Genomic DNA, 24,062 nt, shown 5'->3' with positions numbered 1-24,062 from the left:
TTCATATGCATTTCGCTATAATAGTGAGTGTCTACTTCAATCCGTGTCTCTCAACTTTTTCCTTGTCTAATTGGGCCGTTGTTATTCCATGACAGTGTTGGTTCCGGTCGCCCATCTGTATTTCAAACATACCTAGCTATCTACAAGAGACTGATGGTGTCTCGAACTGTACCTACCTAGGTAGTGCCCTTGGTATTTCTCGGCCCAGCCCCCATGGACTGAACCTGTCTGTCGGTCTTACCCACCTCCTATTGTCCTATCGTGCAGCGTGCCGCTTATTCTGAAATTTCTTTCGCCCTTTGATTGACAAATAAAGCAAGGTTTTGCCGAAGCTAGGTACAGATAACTGCGTGGTAGGGACGGTATAAAAAAAACGCAATGCCCGGCCCTCTTATAAAGCCTCGAGGTAGGATTTGGTTACAGTACTCGGAAATCCGGTGATGCGTATGCCGCAAAGAATCGGGCAAGATATCCGCTTTTAACTTCCAGGGAATTCAGACACAGTGGTAGAGGTAGGTAGCAGGTAACCCCATGCAGACAGACATGCGTATGCCAGCCAAAAAATAGATTTCGGGAGACGTGTTGTAGCCCCGAAATACTGTAGATTCAATTTCCCAAGTGCCTTATCTTCTTCTACCGGGCATAAATGTTGCAGTATGCTTACAAACCACATATACCTATGCCTCCTTCCTTGGTGGTTGAGAACGGATGGCCCGAGTCTTTGCAGGAGCCTCGCGTTCGTGTTACATGTGCCTCATGTATGATTAGAAAATCGAGCATTTTCTTTATGCCCGTACTGACCTCTACAAAACCTCCAGAATATCTCTACCTAGAGGTATGTATAGTCGGAAGTCCGGTTATACGTCGGTGTACGCCCACCACGACGCATAATAGGTACCTTCTAGAGCACATTCAAACAGCCCCGAGAACATATAAGAATTCCTCAATGCCCACCCTTAATCCCAAGACTTTCCTCTCCCCTCTTCTCTTCAGTCTTCAGACACACTCCCATACCAAGGCCAAATACGCCACCACACTACCACAGCATCCGCTCTCGACCTGATCATTCTCTTTCCTCATTCTCTCTTTGATACTCGCTCCCTCTACTTGAACACCAACGAAGCAGTAACACCTCACACGTCGACCTCGGACTTCCCTCTTTTCTCTTCGGTCTACACCCCGTTTCACCTACCAAGTCCGAACACCCCACCACATCACCTCCGGCAACAAAGCGATAACAATGTCGAACGAAGCGGAGATCGAATGGCAGTCCAGGCCTGCGGGCGAGATTGCCGATGAATCGCAGCGACTTATCAACCTGTTTACGACCTCGGATATACTGAATTCACCCACACTGGTCTCGGCCTTGCAGCTTCTTCACACCGAGGCTAGCAAAATGAGCCGTGAATCGGTTGTTCAGGACGGAGCCTTTTATCTCTTTGTCAAGCTTCTCTTCGAAAGAGTCGTCAAGCATGTTTCGGACAAGAAACATGAAGTCAAAGCGAAACTTGTATATGAAATGCACGAAGGGGCGGCTACTGTTGTACGTTGGGCCTTTGACGAAAAGGATGAGAAAAAAGCCAGAGAAGCCCACAAGAAGGAACGCAAGAAGGCGCACCAAAAAGCCTTGAAAAACAAAGGGGTGCGCGCCAACGATAAGAAGTGCAAAGAGGATGCAAAGAAGGAAAGGGGTTGGTCGTGGTTCGACTTGCAGGACACTGAGCACCAAGTCCCCTTTATTGAGCGGGAGTTGGAGGCTCTTAAGGGCTGGAAGGATGGCCATGTCAAACCGCCCACCCCGGTCCTCGACCGTCTCTATTTCTGCTTGAAAGAATCAGGCACGCTTTTCGACTTGAAGTTATATGTGGAAGCCTGCATCTGGAACGCGCGGTATACCGAGCTCAACACTACCCACCACACCCGCGGCGGTCCCCCCAAGTTGCGCGACTTTGTCAACGGGTCAGTTCTCGAAATTCAGCGAATTTGCGACGTGTGCCAGGCCAGAGTGGCAGAGCTCGATAAACTTCTGGAGCGCGCCCAGATCACGCAGGCCATGTACGACTCGAGTCGTGCAATCATCGATCGGTGGCGTGTTTCGATCGAAAATATGTCGCCGGAGGAGGTTCAAGAAGTTGTTGACGAAGCGAAGGCTATTCGGTCCACAAAGGAAAAGTTGGAACAAGCATACGAGTCTGAGCTTCGGGTACCGTCGTCCATCGTCGGCGGCCGTGAGAGGTACAAGGGATTGCTTGAGGGAAACCCGGTTGATCGCGCCTTGTCTCGATCGATTGAGGTGCACTTGTACCATTGAAATGGTAGTTTTGACACATTTCCCTCCTGTCATGTATCCTGAACGAGCCTGTCTTACCTCTTATAAGGTTCCGTTTTCGGAAAGTCCAGGGGTGTTTCTCAAGGATGTAGAATGTTCCAGAGGATTTGAGTTCTGCGATGAAGCTTTGTTGGTTCATTACATGTGTTGATCCATCGTCAGAGGTGTGCGGTGAAAGGGTTTGTTCTGGAAGGTGAAATCAGATGGCGCGACATTGTATTCATGCAGATGTATTTTGAAGCACTTCTACCCCGAGTCGGCTTTTGGCTGGGTTTACCAGAGTAGGGGATGAAGGACAGAGCATCTTGATAGAAGAGGGGTAGGCATGTTTATGAAGGAAGGAGAGGTTTGCTAATGTAGAAGGGCACCTGCCTTACAGACTCTTGGACGCATCCCTGTTTGCAATTTTAAATACACATGTGAATCGAGAAGTTCAAAACATTTTTCGGATTAAATACCTACCTTAGGGAGGTTGCTTTGACCTGGTTTCGACTGGAGTGATTCGACAGATCAAAGCCGTGTGAAATACTACGTGCTTTGGTGGTCGGTGACGTACACGCAGGTAACTCGAAACCTGATTTCTTTCCACTGCGGGAAATGGAGATGTCATTAGCACTTTCAAGAACATGATGACCTGGTTGTGTGAGTATGGCGAGGACCAGCTGGCTGGTTGCTAACTGGACTGGGAGCACGAGGAGAGAGTATGAAGAGGAGAAGGCCATAAATAAGGGGAGTGAAGGTCTCTACAGTTACGACTGGATGGTGGTATCAACCTCACATTGTCTTTTGTCAAAAACCCTTAATGTACCTGAAGTAGGAGCATGCGTATATTCATCAAGGGGTATTGTCCCTGGTTATATCTCTGTTCATCCTTTCCCAATTCATTTCTCATTGCCAACATAGTATCCCGTTACTCGTAGGTAGGTAGTTATTACCAATCCTCAGCATCCCACCACCACCCCGTCTTCAATATCGAACCCCCTTCTCAATCTGTTCCTTGATCCTCCTGACAATCGCCTCCCTCCCCACCCTCTCCTTCTCCTCCTTCTCCCTTCTCTTCCATTCCTTATCCTCCCCATACTTCACCCCCGGACAACTTTTCTCGATGAACTTGCACTGCTTCTCAGCTAGCGCCTCCTCCTTGTGTGCATTCTGCTCGCGAACGTGCTTCGGCGGGCGACTACGACCGTTGCCGCTTCCACCCTTCTTTCCCGCCTTGAGTTCAGCGCGGGAGGCGGCAAAGTAATCGAGGCCTTGCAGCCAGAGGACGCGGCCGGGCTGGGAGCCGGGCATGCAGCCAGAAAAGAAAACGGGGCGCGGGTCGTTCTTCTTGGGGCCGACGGTCTTGGTCTTGGTCTTCTTCTTGGGAGAAGCAGCGGAGGCAGCGGCGCGAGCAGCCTTGCGGGCGCGGAGAGCGGCGAGCAGTGGGAGGGTGACAAGGTTGCCCTCGTCATCGCGGGGAGGACGGAGAAAGTCTGCCGTAGAGGGCTTCTGTGAATTGGGGAGTGAGGTTAGTATTTCTTTTTCACCAAGGAAGGATGGGGGAGAGGGATGAATTCGAACTGACCTTGCTCTCCGTGGGGGCAAAGATGGGCTTGCCATCTGCATCCGTTCGCGGCGAGTAGCGCGGCGCGGGGATGGGAATGGCGTCGTGCTCGAGCCAATGCTTGGTCATGGCCGTGGTGGATGCCATTTTGCTGACTTTCTGTGAGTGGAGGAGATGGTTGGAGAAAATGAGAAAAGGTTGTGATGACTTTGGTGTGTGAGTTCGAAGTAATGTGGTTTCCAATTCTCGAGAAGAGACGACGTTCGACTTCAGGTCCAAGTCTTGATGGAGAGATTTTATAGATGGGGAAGGACGAGCATTGAATGATCCTGCCAGCTGCCACACATTTCACTTGCAGGTTCTTGATGGACGGTAACCTTATTCACATTCACCTATTGACAGATTTCCATCCCATGTCTCACGAGAGGCACAATAGAACAGCAGAACCACAATAGGAAGGGGATTACCCAGAGTACGCTCCGATCCAGCTGTAGGCGGTCCAGCGAAGGCTGTGGCAAGATATCGAATGAAGTGAACACACCACTCGTCATGTTGTTTTAGTTGTTATTGTTTATGTGGTTGCTGAAAAGAGCCGTCGGAGTCGCAAGGGTAGGGCAAACGTCCAAGGCGGCACGCCACACAGCCAAAGGCTGTCCGTTCCATCCACTGGGGGACGAGGCGAGCCGGTACATTTCTGAGGCTTCTGGTATGTTGAAATGGTGGATAGAATTGCCCATCTCACACAACCCGATGGTGAGCCGTAGCAGGCCACTAGGGAACGCGTTGAGCAGGAAACGACCAGCAGTGCCGTCATCAAGAAGCTACCTAACTTCCCGAAGCCACCCTCTCAAGAACCTGCTGAGTGATGGGGTGCTGATTGTGAGGGGCGCCAAGGACTTGGGGGTTCAAATCGACCAGGAAAAGGCCGTGGTCGAAGAGAAGCCACCAAAGTTCAACTACGACGACTTCCGTCGTACCTAGGTATGATTGGGCTAATTGGGACATCGAGGGAGGAAATAGTCGGAGTCTTACGACCAACGGAAGTCGAAATCCCAAGAAAATTGGCAAGGGAAAACGGACGCAATCACTTCAAGTTGTCGGCATGACGGACACAAGAGTGCCGTGAGGAAGGTAGTACTCTAGACGTATCTATTATCTCCGCTTTTCTTTCCATGTTCCGAGTCCTGCCTTGTATGCTATTCCTGCCTGCTCCTTTCCCTGTCAACCGCTCTTTCCTTCTTCTGGGACGCCTTCTAGAGGTACTAGCCACGCCATTCTGATCTCCAGGGCATCTACCCCTCCAGCCCAGGCGCAACTGCCTGTAGATACAGTAGAGGTACCTAGGTACACTTCTAGACTCTCAATGATACCGTGATGGACGTCCTCTGTCCTTGTCAATCGGCTTCACAAGACATCCGTCGGGTCCCTCCTACACTCCCGTCCTTTCCCAGGTCCTGACTGATTCTAGCGAAGCAACTCCAATCTTCCTTTCCCCCAACACCCTGGACTCCATCATACACTCTTTCCTCGCTCCCGTCCCCAAGTGGACTTGCTCATCCCAACTACCTAGGTAGAGGTACCCTCTCCTCCAAATTCCCAAACCCCCTCCTCTACTCCTCCTTTCCCTCCTCCTTCTTGATCGTAGTGTCAATCGGCTTCTTGGCCGTTCCCATAGCAGCGGCGGGCATAGCAGCGGTAGACATGGGCGACTGGCGACGGAGCTTGGATGGCTTCTGGAATCGCGAGGTAGAGCCATGATTGCGGCGGCGGCGGGCCATGCGCGTGATGGAGAAAGTCTCCCACTTTCTCATCAGCGCTTTCCAGGCTTGAGATCTGGCGGCATTGGAGGCCCCCGAGATTTTACTCTTGGGTTGGGGACGACGGACGACGGTGGGTTCTTCCGAGACGTCTTCATCTGGGAGATAGAGAGCGGGCACAGCGGGAATGGCTGGAATAGCAGGAACAGCAGGAACAGCAGGAATACCAGGAATACCAGGAATACCAGGAATATCAGGAAAGCCTGAAAAGCCTGGGAAGCCTGGAATGGCGGGAATGGCGGGGACTGCCGGCACGGCGGGCACAGCGGGCACACCCAGCTGCTGGTAGATTCCGTTAACGCTTGGCTCTGGTTTGCTTGGAGGATAGATGGGGATGATGGGTGGGTGAACACTTACCATGTTCAAGTTCGGAACGTCGACTGGCTCGTACTGGAGCTCCTCCAGATTACGGATCGGTGCCTGTACGAAATCATGCCCATGGTTGTGGATGTCGAGGAAGTCGACATTTTGGAAGACAACAGGATGAAAGTTGAGCTCAGCCGGCGGGTGCTGATTCTGGTACCACATAGGTAGTAGATATCCAATTAGTATACGGCTCCCCTTTTAATGCGAAGAAGATGGCGGGGGATGTGTAGGTAGTAAGGTAAAGGTAGAGGTAGGTTGCAAACACTTACCAAATCCTGTCCGGTAACAAGCGTAAACGTGAAGCTTTGAGCGCCCGAAACGGTGACGTCTATGACGAAGTTCTGGTTCGTGTCTCTCAAGTAGATGGATTGTTCGATTGGAGCCGACATTTTGAAGATGGGAGGCAATTGGATGCAATGCAACGAGACCAGTTGCGAAGACGACGTTTTTTTTTTTTTGATAGCGCGTATTAGGCGTTGTCGTCTGAGGTTCAAGAGGAAAGTCTGAAAATTGCGAGCGACCATGAAGGAAGGAATTTATCTTGCAGACTCGAGCTTTCGCATTTCCCACATTCACTCACTAGTGGTACCGACCTGGAGCCGCAGACCCGAGCTTTCGCATTTTCCACATTCACTTACCGACCTGGAGCCGTAGACCTGATATTGAATTACTTACCTATTCTTGGCTTTTCATCTAGTGTTCATAGACAACCAGTATATGTTCACGGACAATAGGTGTATAGGTAGAGGTATTCACGATAATAGGTACCTCCAGGTGGATATTCAGGTTCTTGGCCCCATTTCTCCCTTCGGTGACTGACTATCGGCATCCTGACGCGATCACAGTCTTCCATCCGATATTCGAACATTATTTGTACATTTCACCATCGTCAGCTTCTATTCATCACCACCAGCATCAGCGCCAGCATCAGCGCCAGCAGCATCACCAGCAGCATCACCAGCAGCATCACCAGCACCACCACTACAATGTCTGCTCCCAAGTCCACCTATGAAGTCGCTGAGATTGCCGGCAAGGGCAAGACCGCCAAGCGCGTCGCTAAGTATGGCGGGATGATGCGTTGGGTGTTACAGCCCACGCTACTGCTGAACTGGCTGCCTTGGAAGCCGACCGCCGGGACCAGAAGCTGGTTCGGGAGGCTGATACCGTTGAACGGCGCGTCAACAAAAGGAAAATGGCGATTACTCGGTTCGAGTCCGAGAACCAGCCGAAAGTGGTTACCACCTCACACACGTTGCTGTCCTGGCGTCCTTCCCAATCCCCCACCCTTCACATCGGGCCCTCGCTCGATTGGTTACCATTGGACTTGAGTCCATCTTATCGTCCATCCTCTGGACTATGCACCCGATTGAAGATCCGAAGCGGCCCTATGAGAATTTGAAAATCCATTCGGTCTGGCCAATTGATAAACTACGCTGGTCGGGACTTTACTCCCACAACTATTTGACGGAACTCGCAAGGGGGTCCATAACCCACTTGACAATCAAACAACGGGTTGAAATTTTTGATAGATCTGAAGCCAATCGGCGGCGCCTTGAAAAACTCAGGCAAAGATCAGATCGAAACCCGGCTTCGATCAAAGCCTTTACAGCACGATCCAATGCAAAGTGGAACCCCGTTGAACAGGCCAAAAGAAAATTGGTCAAGAATGCCCGCCTCCTTTTTTGCGATGTTTGTTCGGTGGCCTTCGCAACCCCGTGGCACCAAAACCATCACAATTCTCTGCCTCGCCACAAGGCCAATGTGGCGGCCGCAAAGGCCAGAGAAGAGGCCGAGGCTGGCTGGGAAGACGAGTTCGATGACTGACTGCGGTTCGAATCCGAGAACCAGCCGACCACGGCTGGCAAAAGTCAACGGGTAGCCGACCAAGTGGCTGGGACCCCGTCCACTTTCCTTGAAAAGTTGGCGTATGTTGGATGGAATACTGTCCAGAATCTGAAAAAGGTTCATGCCAACTATCGGCCTCTTTTTGGTAGTGAAGAGCAATTGGGGAGTTATTGTTGTGGTGCAATTTCGAGTTCGCTCCGGGGTTCGAATCCCTATTCAACCGTCAAACGCCGCCGCCTCTCTCCTTCTTTAAAGGCCTGTCCCCAGCCTGCCCGCAAGACCTTTGGGGGGTATATCTTCTCATTCTTAAGAAGAATGGGGATTGCCCACGTTTCTATATCGGTAGCGGCACCGCTACCACCAACCGCGGCCTAATTTGCCGCATACAGAGCCATCTTTCCGGCAACCTACAAGTAATGCCCAGCAAAGTCATGTTGAGGAGCACAACAAGGCCCCTTCGGAGGCTGAAGTCCCGAAGAAGAAGAAGAGGTGGGACAAGGATCCGGTATGGGCAGTTCAATAGACTCTGTCGCAGAAGAGACCGTCAACAAGAGAACGATGACGCTGCGAGGTACTTCCAGCCCTTTTGGATTTCGCAACCGGGTGCGAGGTATTGGGGCATCTGATATGTTCCAAGTAATCGCTGGCCTCTTGAGGAAAAGACGTTCTGTCTTATAAGTAGGGATGAAAGTTTTCCGACTGGACAGTAAGGTACGGACAGGAGCAGGGTGTCGATGAGTCGCGGCGGGAGAGGTGGACGGCCGAGGCCGCGCGAGTGATGAGGTCCTTGGGAATTTGGGAAGGAAAGGACTCGATCCACTTCTGGGCACGTTTCGTGTCCGTCTTGAAAGTCATTATCCCGTACAACTGGATGTGCCGCGACCGGCCCCTTCTTCAGCCCATGGGAGAGATGAACCGTATGGATTTTCATGGGGGAATGTCCGCCGATGGGTAGGACATCGAACCATTGGGAAGCTTAAGTAGGGTCGTCATACCCCTGTTGACGATCAGTACCTGCGTTTGGCGCATAATTTTGGTAGTCAACTCGCTGCCAACTTTGGCAGAGTCGGTAAAGGCGATGGTTTCCTGCACCTGCGGGTGCTAAACTCTTCCTTGTCCTTTGAACTGTCATCAGGAGGGGCTGGCTCAGCAAGTTGCTTGAGTATCTTGCTCATCCATTCATTTGGGTCCATGGCTTCCCCCTCTGGGGAGGAGATCTCCTCCAGCGTTTCTTGTACGTGGCTTGGGCCTTCGATGTTGACGGGCGAATCACCAGGGGTTCCTTTCTCAGTCGTGGGTTCTTCTTTGTCTCTTGAATTGTCGGCAGGAGGGACTGGCTCATCAAGCGGTGATTTTCCAAGTTGTTTGGGTGTCTCGTTGACCCCTTCGTTTGGGTCCGTGGCTTCCTTCTGAGGGGAGGAGATCTCCTGCAGCGTTTCCCCCTGGTGGCGAGGGCGAGGTCCCGTACGCAGTCAGTTAGCACATCGACGTCTGACTCGCTAATAAGGCCCTCGAGTCGGTGCAGCCGGGTGTTGACATGCTCCAGGTATCGCGCCTGGTTGCTCAGCATCTTTTCCTCAAGCTCATCCATCTCCTGACGGAATTTGCGTTCCTGTATACGTTCCTGCACTTCCTGCAGGCGGGAGGCGGATCCGTCAAAGTCTGCCGGATCCACCTCCACCAGGTGAAGGCGATAGAGACGACCCAAAGCGCCGGTGAACTGTTCTGGAAGAGTATTGGACGCATTGGCCATCCGACAGGCCAAGATTTGCGCGCGGGAGGGCAAGAACTGCTTCCATCCGCCATCATCGCCGTCGAGGTAGAACAAGCGAAGACATTTGGCGCCAGCGAGCGATGTTTCGCAAGGCCTTACGACGTCATCCTTGTGAGCTCGTTGCCGTCTGTTCACGTCCCATTCCACGTCTGGGGCAGGGAGAAGACGCAGAGGATGAAAGCGCTTATGAAAGGTGTCGGACTCCTGATCAGACATGGTGCCCTTGTCGCTGAACAAGTTCCGACGAGGGGTTATGGCCCAGTTCCACTGGGAGAAAGCTCAAACATTGAAGGAGGGGTTCAGCTTCCAGGATGGGCATAGATGTAGCGCGGGGAAGTGGAAGGAGATGAACTTTGAGGAGAAGAGGGCTTTGGGTTTCGTTAGGGGTTTAGCGTGGGACCAACTGTCTTGACTGAAGTCAACGTCAACATTTCGGCGCCATCTTGAGGGTTGTGATCGTGACTAGTGGTAATATAGGGTTGATGGCCCATCAGTTTTTGCTGTTTTTTTCCCGCTCGACACTTGCCCGTTCGCCCTTCTCTTTCGCCCCCGTATCCGGCTTTGGGTAATTCAGTTATTAATCACACCTCATCGACAGGAGTAGCCTTTTAGGGGCAGGGGTCGGGAAGGGGTATGAGTGATGACTGAAATGATCCTATCGCGGGAATGAAGATGGTCACTGGACACTGCTGAATAACGCGGGGAGGAGAAGGTATACGCCACTCGAAAAGGCGTAGACAGCGAGGGACTACCATGATCTGCTGTCGGAAAGAGTTGGCGATAGGTGAGTCATCTTGTGAGTATCTGTTTCTGCACTCTGATGATAGCACGAAAGGTACCTACCTATTGAGGCATGGAGTTGGCCGTGGAAGCAGCGCGCGACATCGAGCTGGCGAATTGTCAGCATGGAAAGCTTAGCGGGTATGGAGATTGCGTTTCTCAACTGGCAGCCTTGGGAGTTCAAGCAAGGGGGTGTGTCGAAGAAAACCGGTCGTCTCACGATGTAGGACCATGATGCCGATGCTGATGATGTCGCAATTCCGAGCCGTCTGTTATCGGCGTCAACAGAGTACAGATGGTCAAATTATTGGTTGATAAGTTAGCGACGCGAATGGTCGACGAAAAAGAAAAGGAGAACCAGTGAATGGTCATTAAGTTTGTCAGATATCTAGAGCCCGTGTTTGGGGCCCATCATCTGTAGATCGAGGTTTTGGTGAAAGAGGAAGGAAGTGACGTTGAAGTCGAAGTGCAGATGTTCCACCCCCCTAACGTACCCCGGGGGTGAGGAGTTCCATGCTCATAGCTCTCGTGTTAAACGAGTACTCGAGGGACGAAGCCGGGATAGATCGACGTAGCGGACAAAGGGCCTTTAAACATATCTACAAATAATACCATAAATATCCTAAACACTGCTTAGTTCAGGCAAACGTATCCCAATACAAAGTGACACGTTTTCTGGTCTTCGAGCCGTCAACGATCCCGTCCGTATGGCGCCTCCATTGTAAAAGTCACAAACTGTGTCGCACTAACAATTTCTGCAGGGGCGCATCGCAAACTCTGGGCGGGTCTGCAGGATTCATGCAGGGGATGGACAGCGGGAAAGGACCACCTAGGTAGTTAAGCCCCAGCGGAGGTTCTGGACTCCAATCGATGGATGCGGGACACAGGCCGGCCGTGACAACCTCATTTTTGAAATCTCCAAATCTGATATCCCCGACGACGTCACTCACTCACTCACTCACCCCAACATCACGACATTACAAAACACACCCCTCACAACTTCACACCTACCGAGTAATTCAACATGAGCTCAACCCCTCTCAAGATCGACCCCGCTCGGGCCTCCGCGCTCGTTTCCCAGCTCCAAAGCGTGCAAGACCGCATCCTCGCCGTCGCCAAAGGTCGCCCTGTCCGGCTCGTGGCCGTGTCCAAGCTCAAGCCCGCCAACGACATTTTGGCGCTTCACCAGGCTCCCCAAGTCCAGCATGCCCATTTCGGCGAAAACTATGCGCAGGAGCTGCAGCAGAAGGCGGAACTCTTGCCGCGGAGTATCCAGTGGCACTTCATTGGTGGCCTTCAGACCAGTATGCCCTTTTATTTTTCTCTTTTTTTTTATATTCTTTTTCCACCTTTAGGTGTTCACCTGCAAAATACTACGAGGAAGGTGACTACGAACTAACGGAACGAACAGCCCACTGCAAGTCTCTAGCCCGTATCCCCAACCTTTGGGCCGTCTCCTCCTTGGACACCCTCAAAAAGGCCCGGACCCTTAACCGCGTCCGCGGCGAAGTCATCTCCTCAGACCCCTCCATTCCCAAATTGAACGTCCACGTGCAAGTCAACACCTCGGGCGAAGAGTCCAAATCTGGGTGCTCTCCAGGTCAAGAAACCGTCGATCTTTGCAAGGCCATCGTCACGGAATGTCCTCACTTAAACCTGCTGGGACTGATGACGATTGGTGCCATTGCGAGGAGCAAGGCAACGACTCCCGAAAACGAGAATGAGGATTTCGTGGTGCTGAGGGAGCAGAGGGATCTTGTGGAGAAGGAGTTGGGACTGGACAAGGGAAGTCTGGAGTTGAGTATGGGTATGAGTGAGGATTTTGAGGGGGCGATTGCCATGGGGAGTGGGGAGGTGAGAGTGGGCAGCACCATTTTTGGAGAGAGGGGGAATAGGCAAGATGCGAAGCTTGTTGTCTAGAGAGGGGATGATGAGATGGGGATTGTGTATTGCATTTTACGGTTTACGGAAAAACAAAGCATAGTTTGGTTTGGTTTGGCGTTGAAGAGTGGTGGTGTTAGAATGAATGTCATGACTTCGTTCGTTGTGTGTGGTCTTTGGTGTTTGTGACTCGGTTGTCACTTGACTGTTGACGGGAGGCTTTGTTCCAACCTGTGGGAAGTTGTGTGGACTTTCCGTGTTGCAGCCGGCTAGAGGCATCCCACCGCAGTTTTCCAATACTTGGGCGTTTCACATGACATTGGAAACAGCCATCGAGTGCGTTAGTTTTCACCTTCAGTTGGCGACATGAAAAATGGTAGCGTACTCGATCCCTCAAACGCCTCACAACATGAAGGAATTCCAAGGACTGGAAGAGATGCAAGTCCCAAAAAGCAAGAGCTCCCTCCGTTTGCTGCTTCTGCAGGACCACTGCAAATCAGTGGAGCACAATGCTGGACTCGGAGTTTGTGCCTTGAAGCTTGGGCCACCTGAAGGGAGCTTGGACCTGTGGGTGGTGGCAGTGACGACAGAGCTTGGATAACAATTCTTGCGGTGAGCGTCACCAACATTTGATACGTACCGCGTTCACGTCTCAACTGTCGCATCGATCTGTTTTCTTCACCCTTTCAAGCCAAGACTTCACCACTCATGATCTAGTGAGGGAAAGACATGGAGGATGACGCGCAGCTCTTCCCCCCTTGTTCCTTTTTCACTTAGCCTTATCGATAAGCAACTAGAGCCTGTGATCCGACGGTGACCTCCTGGGCTACTGTAGGGGGGGGATGACTAGAACTGCGCTCTGAGGTCACACATGGAGGCCAACCCTGGTTCGCGACTAACCGCGCGTTGCTAGGGTGCCTTTTTTGCAGAGCAACGACAGAGGGAAAGAGCACAAACAATCAACAGACATTTGAGACGATGATTGGCTCATTGGTCTCTCCAAATGGGGTCAGAGAGCACAAATGGACTGATTGATTGGTTGGGCGGAAGGGAGCCAGTGATGTGATTGATGGTTTCCCGTGTGAACCATGGAAGGTGGGCTGCCGTCCACCACGGCTCGACATTTAGTGGACTGGCTGCCCTGAAAGACCCCTGCTTGGCCCTTGACCAACCCACACCCACCCACCCACCCCAGCCTCCCCTCTGGGCCTGGGCGGGCGGCCCCTCGCCGAGAAAGAAACGTGGGTTGGAAATTCTTGGGGACAGGTTTGGCAGGAACAGGCAAGGTTGGGTTCTCATCAGGGTTTGTCGCAAGAAAAGAACAAGGGCAAGAACGAGTGCAATATCGAGGTAGGTGGTCATCAGGTCGCGAGTCGGATTTCTTTGATTTTGAGGAAGGAACCGACTGAATTTCAGGTTGCTCGTCCCCCTCCTTCCTGGCACTCGTCAGTCCAAGTTTTCACTTCTGCCACACAGCGAGTTGTTGCCTGGCCAAGTCAAAGCAGCGAGAAAGGAGGTCAGCCAGCCAGCCAGCCAGCCAGCCAGCCAGCCAGCTGTTCGCTCTTCGCACCAAAGCAAACACCATCAACATCAGACCAACGAAGCTTCCTTGGAACGGACGGCATCATCCATTCACTCAGCTCGCTGTCACTTTCAGCGACTGGAGTTCACTCTGTCTGACTTAGCATTGACCATTATACCCTGCTTTGCGCCATCTGCTGCAGCACACTGGACTTGGACAGCCAGAAACAAGGAAGGCTTAGAGCTGCTGTGTTAAGTCTTTTTCTTTTTTTCTTATTTTTTTTTTCTTTGGCGATTTTGCTGCTTTGCGACTCTTCGAAAGGATATACCCCTCCAGCCATACAACAGGAGACAGTCAGTCACGTCAACCGACATAGTCCTTGTGTGGTTTGTTTTTTCATTTGGTCGATTTTCCTTATCTCCGTTTTCCATATTGCAGCTTGGATTCTGGATTCACTACTTCTACTACTACGACGACACCTGAGGAGTCCATCGGATATTTGCACTGCCTATCCGCCTGAGGGAACAATCGAACAACAGCTGCTGTGTTGCCTTCAACAACTCTGGAACCCAACCGAAAAGAGGAAACGGAACAGAGACGGGAGACCAGACAACAACGAACAGACGGCAACTGAAAGAAGAAGAGCACGGATCGATATCCCAGGTTGATCAAGGTTACCGTACCGCCCATCAACGCCTCCTGGTTCTGTTCCAACTTGTCTCAGCCCTGGAAATTGTTTGCCATACCATATCACGCATCATAATACATACTTGTACCGTCATACCGTGTTTACAGTACTGGTCCGATATCCAAACAGCAAGGTCACCCTTCACCTTGGGTCTCGGCTTCAGCAAACAGGGGTCGGTAATCAGGTACCGATTCGGATTACCAACCTCTTACTGTTCAGTACCAGAAACATTACTTCCCATCTCGGCCTCGTCCTATCAAGCCATCCTCCACTGTTGCGACACCACACACCCGACCCAGGATCCTACCGCGTTTCCGTCCTTGTTGTTGGCGTAACCAACCGCACAGACCGGACCCTACTACTATCTACACTAGTTCTCCGGCAGAAAGACCCTGGTCCTTGGTCGACCACCCCGGTTCATCCCCAGCTTAGGCCAGGAACAGATTGACTCTCAAACACCTCCGGGTGGTAGTTCTGTTCGCGCCCACCACGCCAGCCAGGCCGCGCCCGCCCTACCGCCCTGGGCTCCCTTCCCTCTCTCACTCCCTCCCTCGTTTTCCCGACACACACCTCCCACACAGCTGAAGCCATGCCGCCCGCTGGCTCAGAGAGGGACCACCATGGGCACCACCAGCTCCCCCGAGATTTAAGACACTCGCATTCCGCCTCGTTTGATAATCATGGCCGTGCCATGATCCCAATGTAGGATGCTTCCCCTCTTTTCCCCAAAACACCAACAGCAGACCATCATGGTGTCATGTCCCTCTTGTTCAAGGAACTAATGAAAAATAGGTGGGATAGCTCAGACCCCGAGAGGGCACCACCGCCGCTTCCACTCAACCCTCAGTCTCCCGGTGTCTCTAGAGCTGGCACCTCGAGTGCGATCCAGTCTGCCCATGCTGCCTTGCAGGAAAAGGCCCGTGAGAGTGCTAACCTGGTACCACACATCCCCAAGCGCGCCGCGGGTGACCCTTCTCCAGAGAGGACAGAGAGGCCCCCTTTGCGCAACACAGCTACGGCTGCGTCACATCGCCGTTTGAATTCCCTTCAGAACAGCACTGTCAAGGATATTAGTTTGATGCTTGAGAGTGGTTACGTCTCCAATACATCAGCCTCACGATCACCAGAGAAGCACGACTTTAAGCACGATTTGAAGCACGACTTCAAATTCGATAGCAAACTCGACACCAAGTTTGACAAATACGAAAAGCAAGAAAACAACAAGCACGACAAGTACGAGAGCAAGTACGAGAGCATATACGAGAGGCCATCCACCCCTACGAGGAGTCGTGAGAACCACGTCGAGTTCAAGGACGAAAAGGAAGACACCCTAAAACCCGCCCCCACTATGGGTTCACCACGAACGGGTCCTAGTTTGACCCCAGGCAGCATCCTCCGCCAAGCCAACAGCACCAGCAACATGCGGCGACCACATCAGAGCATCCTCGGCGAGAACACTCCTCCTCAGTCGGCCACCATGCTCGCCCTTCAGAACATGAGTAGTGCCAGCAACCTCGGAACGTCGTCGTCGGTCAGGGACTCGGATCCCCTCGCTAACATCACTAACGGCTCCAGCGGAGTGACCAAGACGACTGTAACACCCCTAGGCCTCGAGGCCCTGTCGAACCAGCTCATCACCCTTACCAACATTGCTTCGGCTCTTCAACGAGAAATGTCGGCGCTTAGCAGGCGCAGCAGAGATAATGCTACAGACTTGCTCAGCTTGAAAGAGGCCACCAATCAGCGCGATGAGGACATTCGCAGGAGTTTGCGAGAGTTGATCACCGAGGCCAAGTCGAGGGCCGCGCAGAGGGAAGCGTACGGTGGGGGTCCGCCATCGCCTACGTCACTAAAGTCGCGACCGTTCTCCCTGCCGCGAATACCTTCGCCACATAGCTTTGGAGCGTCGCTTGATCGAGAGTCGCTATTGAGCACACCCTCACTTGTGGCCGACACATCGTCAATTGCTCTTCTAGAAAAGATCCTTCGCGACATGGGAACGAAAGAGGGCCAAGAATCGCTTCTCTCGAGACTTAACGAACTCGCCCGTCAGCTTTCCGGCTTTTCCACGTCTGAAAAGCTAGAGGAGATCATCCGTTTGGTCAAAGCCAATCAGCAACATGCTCTAGTACCAGCTACTGGCGGAGCAGGGAGAGGTGGTGGTGGCGGCGGCGGCGGCGGCGGTCGCAACAAGGCCTGGAGCTTCAGCGAAGACGAAGACGGCCGAAACTCGCGCGTAGGCCGATTCCTCGAAGAATCTGGAAATTCACCAACTCAAACCCAGAGCTCCCGTGCCACCGATTCCATGAATGATGAAATCCTCTCCGCCCTGCGCATAGTCAAGGACTACCTGGCCCAAGGCGGCAGCCTTACCAGCGACGTCAAGTCTCTCGTCAAGGAACTGCGCGGCGAGGTCCTCGACATGGGCCAAGAAATCGGTCGCCGACTTAACGAAGTCTCCTCCAAGTCCCCTCAAACCCTCCCTGTAGACAATTTTACAAAGGAAGCCATGAACAAAATTGTCTCAGATGGCCTGGAGGAAATGCGCCAGAACATGGTTAACATCGTGCACGAACACCGCAAGAAGGCGCAAGAGACAGTCGCGGCAGCGCCTCGAATCGACTCCATGATCGATTACAGGGAGATCTACAATAGCATGCGTGCTGCCCTCAAGGATTCACAAGCCAATAAGCCGCGCGTGCAGGAGCTTCGTAGGGAGGACGTTGTACAAGCGGTGCAAGATGCTTTCGAAAAGTACAAACCTGAAATTGAGATCCAGCAGATCGGGTTGGAAAGGCACGAAGTGCTGGATTGTTTGAAGGAGGGGCTAGGGATGTATCTGCCAAAGGAGACGGCTTCCAAGCAAGACGTGTTCGCTGCTATCAACGAAGGGTTCAGCAAGTTTGAGGCGGTCTCCCGGGACGATGTCTTCGAATCTGTCAGGGAATGTCTGGATGAGTTCGACTTCCCGGTCACTCCCCAACTTTCGAAAGACGACATTCTGAGTGCGGTCAAGGATGGTTTGAGCGACCTCCCCAAGCCCCTGAAGCGTCAAGAGGTGGTGAACGCAATGGACGAGAGCCTCAACAAGTTCGACTTCACTGTTGACATGGCCGAAGCCGTGCAAGATGGTGTAAGGTCTCTGGATCTACCAAAGGACATGCAAACCGCCGTCACCAAAGCGCTGGAGACATTCGACTTTTCCTCTGCCGGCCCATCAAGCGAAGACATGATCGATGCTGTCCAGGAAGCTATCGAAACCATGGATCTTCCCTGCGATGTCACACGCGCCGTCGTCAAAGCATTGCAAACCCCCGAGTTCGCACAGCATATCGCTTCTTACCTCCCCCGCCCTGATCTGTCGCGTGTCGACCTTGCTGATGCCGTCCGCGAAGGATTTGATGCGCTTGATATTTCAGGAGATGTCGCCCGCGCTGTCAAAGAGAGTCTAAAAGAACGAGACCTCTCGGATCTCTCCGGCTCACATTCCAAAGCTCTCGTCCGCCACGGCACCACGCCTCCTTCCATCCTGAAGCCCGAAACTGAAGAAATCATTGAGCGACTGTACGAAATCCGTGATTCGCTGAGAGATGAGTTCCGCGCCTTCTCAGAAAACAGCAAACCCACCTCCCGTGGTGGTGACGCTGAGCGGACTACGCCTGGTATTACCATGGACGATTTCGAGAAACTGAGGCATGACATCGAAGCGTACGTCGACCGCGCCCGCACCGACGGCAACTCCGACGATTTGATCCCGCACATGACTGAAACATTGGAGAGATTTAGGGAGGAAGTGGCGGAGTTGGTCAAGAAGGCTTCTCAGAGCACCAATGATCTGCTAAGGGAGGAACTTGAATCACTCCGCGACGTCGTCAACGGCACCTTGGTCCCCGTAACGCCACTCGCGCAGCCCGGCAGCAATGCCGAGATTCTCGAAGCCATTGGTACTATTCGTAAGGAGATGAATACCACCTCTCAGCACACCGGTGAGGTGGCGGAGACGAAAATCCTCCATGCTCTGCAAGAGGGACTCGGCGATTTGAAAAAGAGTATTGACAAGCTCTCTAACAAAGCCGGTGACCTCTCGGCTAATGACGAGATTCTGGATGCGCTCAAGGAGGGCCTGAAGGGCGTCAGAGCTGATCTCGAAGAGCTTAGAGCAGGAGGCGGGTTTGATGACGAATTCGCGCTGACGCCCTTTAGCAATGATGGTGATCAACCTTCGAAGCAGCTTGGCCATGGAAGCGTCGAGGAGATTAGAAGTCTCCATGCTATGGTTGATAAGCTAGGGAAGAAGGTCGAGGCTATGGAAAGTGGTGCTGGCTCGTCAAAGGCTGCGGCGGGTGCCAGAACTGCTACATCCAAGTCTGAGCTAGGCGACGTCGAGGCCTTGCTAAGGAAGTTGATCGATTCTGTCGCCTCTCTTGCTGCCCGCGAACAAAAGCAGCAGAAGATCAACCTGTCACCCCTCGAAGAAACAATTCGCTCTCTCCAGACTTCCGTTGACACCGCGATTGGGGGTCTGAGAAAGTCCATTGATGAGTGGACCAAGGCAAGATCGTCATCAGCCGCGCCTAAGCAGCCCGAGCCTGAGCTGCTTCCCACCAGCGACCCTACCGATCCGGCTACGAAAGAAGATGTCCAGGCAATTGAGACCATTCTAAGGAATACCAAGGACAGCTTGGATGATTTCGTGAGCGCCCAGGAACTGCAGAAGGAGCTAGTCAGGAAAGAGCATGTGGATGCACTTGAAGTCTTGTTGGTAGAGACGAAGTCGAACTTGGGAGATTTGTCGAAGCAAGTGGAAGGTGTGTCCAGGAAGGAGGATGTTTCCGCTCTCGAGTCGCTCATCGCCAAGATGACGATTGCCTTCGACGAAATGAGGACCCGCGACGAGAAAGAAGACTCCGACAAGCTCACCAAAGCTGATCTCGAGGCTGTTGAGACTGTTTGTCTCGAAGTCAAGTCCCTCGTTTCATCGAGACCCGCCACCACTGATGCCCCCACCGACTCTCCGACAGCCACAGCCAGCCGCCCCGACATGGACAGCAACTTCAAGACCCTGACTGAGAAGCTCGAAGCTCAAGCCGAGGCTACTACCAAGGCAAACGGCGACATCACCGACCGCGTGTCCGAAGTCAAATCCCTCCTCGAAGAGTTTCATGAAGTCATCAAAGCTAAACTCACTGATGGAGCCAAGGGGGTGGATTCTATTCACAAGGTTTTGGCTCCGATGAGCGAAATTGTCAAGAAGAACGCGACGCTGCAGGATGAGCTCATGGAATTGTGGGGTGGCATGAAGGAGGGTTTTGAGGAAGGTCGCACGACTATCAACAAGGCGAAGACTGACATTGAGACCAAGATCGAGGAGCTTCAGAAGGCGCAGATCGGCGAGATCAAGGAGACCGTGGCGACAAAGGGTCAAATGGAGGAGCTCAAGACTGCGCTGGAGCCTCTCAGCGGTACGGTCACGGAGGCTGTGGAAAAGATGGAAGTCAGCTCAAAGACTGTTTTCGAAAGGGTGGATGAGCTGTTGTGCAAGGCCGATGAGAATCATCTCGATATCAAGACTGAGCATACCCTTACTCGAGAGCAGGTGCAGGAGATGACTGGCAAGTTGGACGGCTTGCAGAGTCTTGTTGCCGAGCATCAGCCTAAAGTCGCCGAGAACCTCCAGGAGGTTCTTGCCCTTGTTGGTCAGCATTTTGAGTATTCCAAGACGACAACGGAGGGTCTGCAGACCAAGGTCATCAACGCCATGCCCACTGTCAACGAGAAGCTTGAAAAGCTCGTTGGTCATACCGGCGAAGCGGAGAAGGCTTTCGCTCATCTCGAAGATGTCCACAAACAAGTCAAGAATACCTCCGCCGAGCTCGCTGAGTTTATCGCTACCCAGACTCAGCGCGCTGTCGAAGAGGATGAGAACAAAAAGAAGATACTGCAAGAGACTACAATTGCTCTTGAGCGTCAGCTGGCTGAAAAGGAAGCAATCGAGGCTCGTTTGGCTGAGCTCAAAGAGGAGGAAGCCCGCGTTAAGGAGAGCATCAATGTTACTTTGCGTGAGGAGCAGGATCAGCTCAAGTCCCAGTTCTTGGAAAACCTCCAACAGGAACAGGCACGTCTGAAGCAGATGAATGAGTCTCTGAAGCAGGAACAGGAAGAGCTCAAGTCTACGTTCTTGGCCAACTTGGCTGAGGAGGAGCATCGCCTCAAGACGCTGAATGAATCCCTAAGAAAGGAGCACGAGGAGGCTAAGGCGGTGTTCATGGCCGGTCTCAAGGAGGAGGAGACAAGGCTGAAAGAACTCAATGCTTCTCTCAAGGAAGAGCACGAAACCTTAAAAAAGACGTTCAAAACTAATCTTGAAGAGGAACGTGACCGCCTGATGGAAATAAACGTGTCCCTCAAAGAAGAACAAGACATCATGAAGAAGACCTTCGCTGCTAACCTCCGCGATGAGCGCGACCGTCTGATCGAGCTCAATTCCGCCCTCAAAGCCGAGCACGAGTCGCTCAAGCGGAGCTTCCTTGCCGTTTTGAAGGATGAAGAAGCCCGCCTGAAGGAGTCGAACGATGCTTTACGAGAAGAGCAGCAAGTTCTCAAGGATAAGTTCCTCAAGAATTTGCGCGAGGAGGAGTCTTTGCTCAAGGAAGTCAACGAAGGTCTCAGGCAAGAGCAGAAAGAACTTAGGAGCTCTTTCCTTGCCGCTTTCAAGGAGGAAGAGAGGCGTCTCAAGGAGATCAACGCCAGCCTGCGGGAAGAGCAAGAAGAAATGAAGGCAATCTTCCGTGAAGAGCAGGAGAAGCTGAAGGTGGATCTGCTCGCTAACCTGATGGAGGAGGAGTGTCGCCTTAAGGAACGCAACGAGGCACTGCGCAAGGAGCATGACAAACTTAAGGAGCAGTTCTTGGCTGACTTGAGGGCTGAGCAGCAGGGTATTAAACACAACCTTGTTGAGCTCCGCGGGGAGCAAGAGGAGCTGGTGCGCAAGAAATCCAGACTTACGGCGGACTTGTCCTCCCTCGACACTGCCCTCCGCCTCCGAAGAGAAGAGCTCCACGAGATGGAAACCCGCGCCGAAACGCTCGAGCGCCGTATCCTCGAGGGAGTCATGGACCATTCACGCTTACTTCTCATGGCCAAAGGCAAGCGCTTCACCACGGGCGTCGGTCGGGAGTCAATGAACCGCAAGCGCGTCCCCTCGCAAATGTCCACCCGCGCTCCCAGCGTCGTTTCACGCATGGAGTCAAGACAGCCCACGTCGGCACTCAACATGGCTGCTATCAACGCCAAGACCAGAACCCCTAAGATGGGCACGGGTGCGGGATCGTCGGCGTCTAACAGACGGATTCTGTCACTCAGTCAAATGGTCAGCGGAGCTCTGCTGGGCGGTAGCATCAAGCGCAGCAATAGCGTTAGGAACGGGGCTGGCGGTGGTGGTGTCGCGGCGGTCAAGGCGGCGGTGGCTGCTCATCATGGTGATGCCGATACTTCCGGGACTTCGAGACCTAAGGCTAGAGAGCGAAAGGGGAGTTGGGCGACGACGAGCTCAAAGTCCACGGCGAAGGGATATGGTGGTCTATCGAAAGAGGATAGAGACGTCTCCCTGAAGGACACGGATGATGAGGACGAGGAGGGGTATGACACCGCTACTCCACCAGTTGATGTGCGCTCCGGGTCAGATGAGGACATGGTTCACGTCGACGACGACGCGCGCACCGAGTCCTCTTCCCGTTACGGCGGCGACGAAGACCACAACGAAACCGAGACTGAAACTGAGGCGGACGAAACAGCCACTCTACGTCGCTCCTCCCAGGGCACGACGGTCATCACTTCCTCTTCCCGCTCCGGCCCTCGTTCGGCTCGATCCGGTCGCTCAAATGGCAGTCGAGATGACGACGGAGAAAGCCAGTATAGCCAGGACCACGACCAAGATGACGAAGACGACAACTACTCGGACTACGAAACAGGCGACGATAGTGAAGACGACTGGACTGAGAGGGGTAGTGCCATTTCGGGCATGACTGGTACCACGGGCACAAGCAGGACGGGGCGCAGTAGTGTTAGCGCGCCGTCGATTGCGCCGAGTGCGTCGGTCATGAGTGTGGCGAGTTCAAAGATGTCCAAGGCTAGTAAGATGAGCAAGGATTCGGCTATTTCGGGGATTCCTAGGGCGAGTCCGAAGAAGGGGAAAAAGGTTGGAAAGTGAGGTGGGAATGATGAGGGGTGAACGATGAAGATGGATGAATGGATGGGTCATGATACCTGCTTGGCTTTCGTTTTTCTTGTTTTATTATTTTGTTCGGATAACATGCTTGTAAGGTTACGTCTATGGGTGTGGGCTTTTCCCGGTTCGGTTGGTATTGATTGCTATGATGGCTTGATGCTTGGTTGCTTGTAGTTTATGCGATTACCCCTTTAGAACGGCAGAGCAATGGATGATGGATGATAGCACGCACGATGGCAATGGGGTTCGTTATGGGAATTCACCAGGCTACGTGTCAAATTACTTGTTGCCTTTACTTTACTGATCTTGGCTGGTGACCGGGTGGTTTTTTTGCTCGCCTGGCAAAGATGAACTATGCTCACTTGCTCGTGTCCCGTGCCGAGTGTGCTGCAGTGTCCTTGAATCATTTCGTAAAGGTAGATCTGGTCCATTCATCCCCGCACTCTCATCAACTGTAACCTCTAAACCAAATAAATCGACATCTCCAGTCACGTAAGAGGTATGTATATTGCCTGCATGCGTGTAGGTATGCAGTACAATCCCGGGCGCAGCATCAGCATCAGTATTTGGTTGCAGTACCGAAGCAGTACCGAAGCAGCCGAGTGGTATGTAGTGAAGTCCGAAAATTACACGCGAACATTGAACAGTTGGTCATTTGAATTCGATTTGACTACGGCTTGCTGTGGTCAGGTAGAGGTAGGCACATGCAAGGCCGGTACAAAACTGGGATATGCCGTGTACTACCTGGTAACTTGGAAGTCTGTCGGCTGCAGTATCTGAAGTATTTGTTCCTCTAGGCACGCTGCTCATGCACACATGCCTACACAAGGTAGTGTACAGGTATCCAGAAAGTTTTTTTATAGTATTTGTCTGCATACCTACGCTATGCATGTGGACTGAGCCCTATGGCCCCCGACCGACTGGAGGCCCGAGTATTAGGTAGCTCCGTTCGTCCATCAGGGTGCAGTACCCCCTGAAGGTAGGCGTGCATTAAGATGACTATACCGTGCAGCGACCCGTTTGGTGTGCACCAGATCTGGACGCCAAAACACGACTCGGACACTCGACGTTTTGGTCCCCTTTTCACTTGTTTGTGAGAAAAACAAAAAAATCAGGGGATAAACCGTGGCAAGAGGTCTTGAAACTGTTTTTTTCTTCTTTGTCTTTTTTTTTTTTTTTTTTTCTTTTTTTTGGGGGATGCAAAACGTACCTTCTATGAGCTGCTTAGTAACACCAGTTCCAATCAGTCAAGTGCATGGATCGGGGGGGGGGGGGGGGGGGGGGGGG

At 52.6% G+C, this 24,062-nt stretch overlaps 6 protein-coding genes across 6 annotated transcripts; 3 read left to right on the top strand and 3 right to left on the bottom strand.

The window, feature by feature from the left end:
- Window positions 1-1,240: 1,240 nt before the first annotated feature.
- On the top strand, window positions 1,241-2,311 carry NEUTE1DRAFT_139197 (uncharacterized protein; the record flags this gene model as incomplete). Its single annotated transcript, XM_009854370.1, has 1 exon — window positions 1,241-2,311. The coding sequence occupies one exon, from the start codon at window positions 1,241-1,243 to the stop codon at window positions 2,309-2,311; it is 1,071 nt and encodes a 356-aa protein (XP_009852672.1).
- A 984-nt stretch (window positions 2,312-3,295) lies between these two features.
- On the bottom strand, window positions 3,296-4,022 carry NEUTE1DRAFT_139196 (uncharacterized protein; the record flags this gene model as incomplete). Its single annotated transcript, XM_009854369.1, has 2 exons — window positions 3,296-3,820; window positions 3,897-4,022. The coding sequence occupies 2 exons, from the start codon at window positions 4,020-4,022 to the stop codon at window positions 3,296-3,298; spliced, it is 651 nt and encodes a 216-aa protein (XP_009852671.1).
- Window positions 4,023-5,485: 1,463 nt separating this feature from the next.
- Window positions 5,486-6,447, bottom strand: NEUTE1DRAFT_45954 (uncharacterized protein; the record flags this gene model as incomplete). Its single annotated transcript, XM_009853365.1, has 3 exons — window positions 5,486-5,596; window positions 6,050-6,208; window positions 6,328-6,447. The coding sequence occupies 3 exons, from the start codon at window positions 6,445-6,447 to the stop codon at window positions 5,486-5,488; spliced, it is 390 nt and encodes a 129-aa protein (XP_009851667.1).
- A 367-nt stretch (window positions 6,448-6,814) lies between these two features.
- Window positions 6,815-9,893, bottom strand: NEUTE1DRAFT_147593 (uncharacterized protein; the record flags this gene model as incomplete). Its single annotated transcript, XM_009854368.1, has 3 exons — window positions 6,815-7,114; window positions 8,996-9,345; window positions 9,441-9,893. The coding sequence occupies 3 exons, from the start codon at window positions 9,891-9,893 to the stop codon at window positions 6,955-6,957; spliced, it is 963 nt and encodes a 320-aa protein (XP_009852670.1).
- A 1,584-nt stretch (window positions 9,894-11,477) lies between these two features.
- On the top strand, window positions 11,478-12,377 carry NEUTE1DRAFT_147592 (uncharacterized protein; the record flags this gene model as incomplete). Its single annotated transcript, XM_009854367.1, has 2 exons — window positions 11,478-11,761; window positions 11,869-12,377. The coding sequence occupies 2 exons, from the start codon at window positions 11,482-11,484 to the stop codon at window positions 12,375-12,377; spliced, it is 789 nt and encodes a 262-aa protein (XP_009852669.1).
- Window positions 12,378-13,407: 1,030 nt separating this feature from the next.
- On the top strand, window positions 13,408-13,692 carry NEUTE1DRAFT_102380 (uncharacterized protein; the record flags this gene model as incomplete). Its single annotated transcript, XM_009854366.1, has 1 exon — window positions 13,408-13,692. One exon carries the CDS (start codon window positions 13,408-13,410, stop codon window positions 13,690-13,692), a length of 285 nt encoding a protein of 94 aa, XP_009852668.1.
- Window positions 13,693-24,062: the final 10,370 nt, after the last annotated feature.

This window comes from Neurospora tetrasperma (assembly GCF_000213175.1).
Source record: "Neurospora tetrasperma FGSC 2508 unplaced genomic scaffold NEUTE1scaffold_4, whole genome shotgun sequence".
In the NCBI taxonomy this organism is placed as follows: Eukaryota; Fungi; Ascomycota; class Sordariomycetes; order Sordariales; family Sordariaceae; genus Neurospora; species Neurospora tetrasperma.
This window is presented reverse-complemented; position numbering and strand designations above follow the sequence as displayed.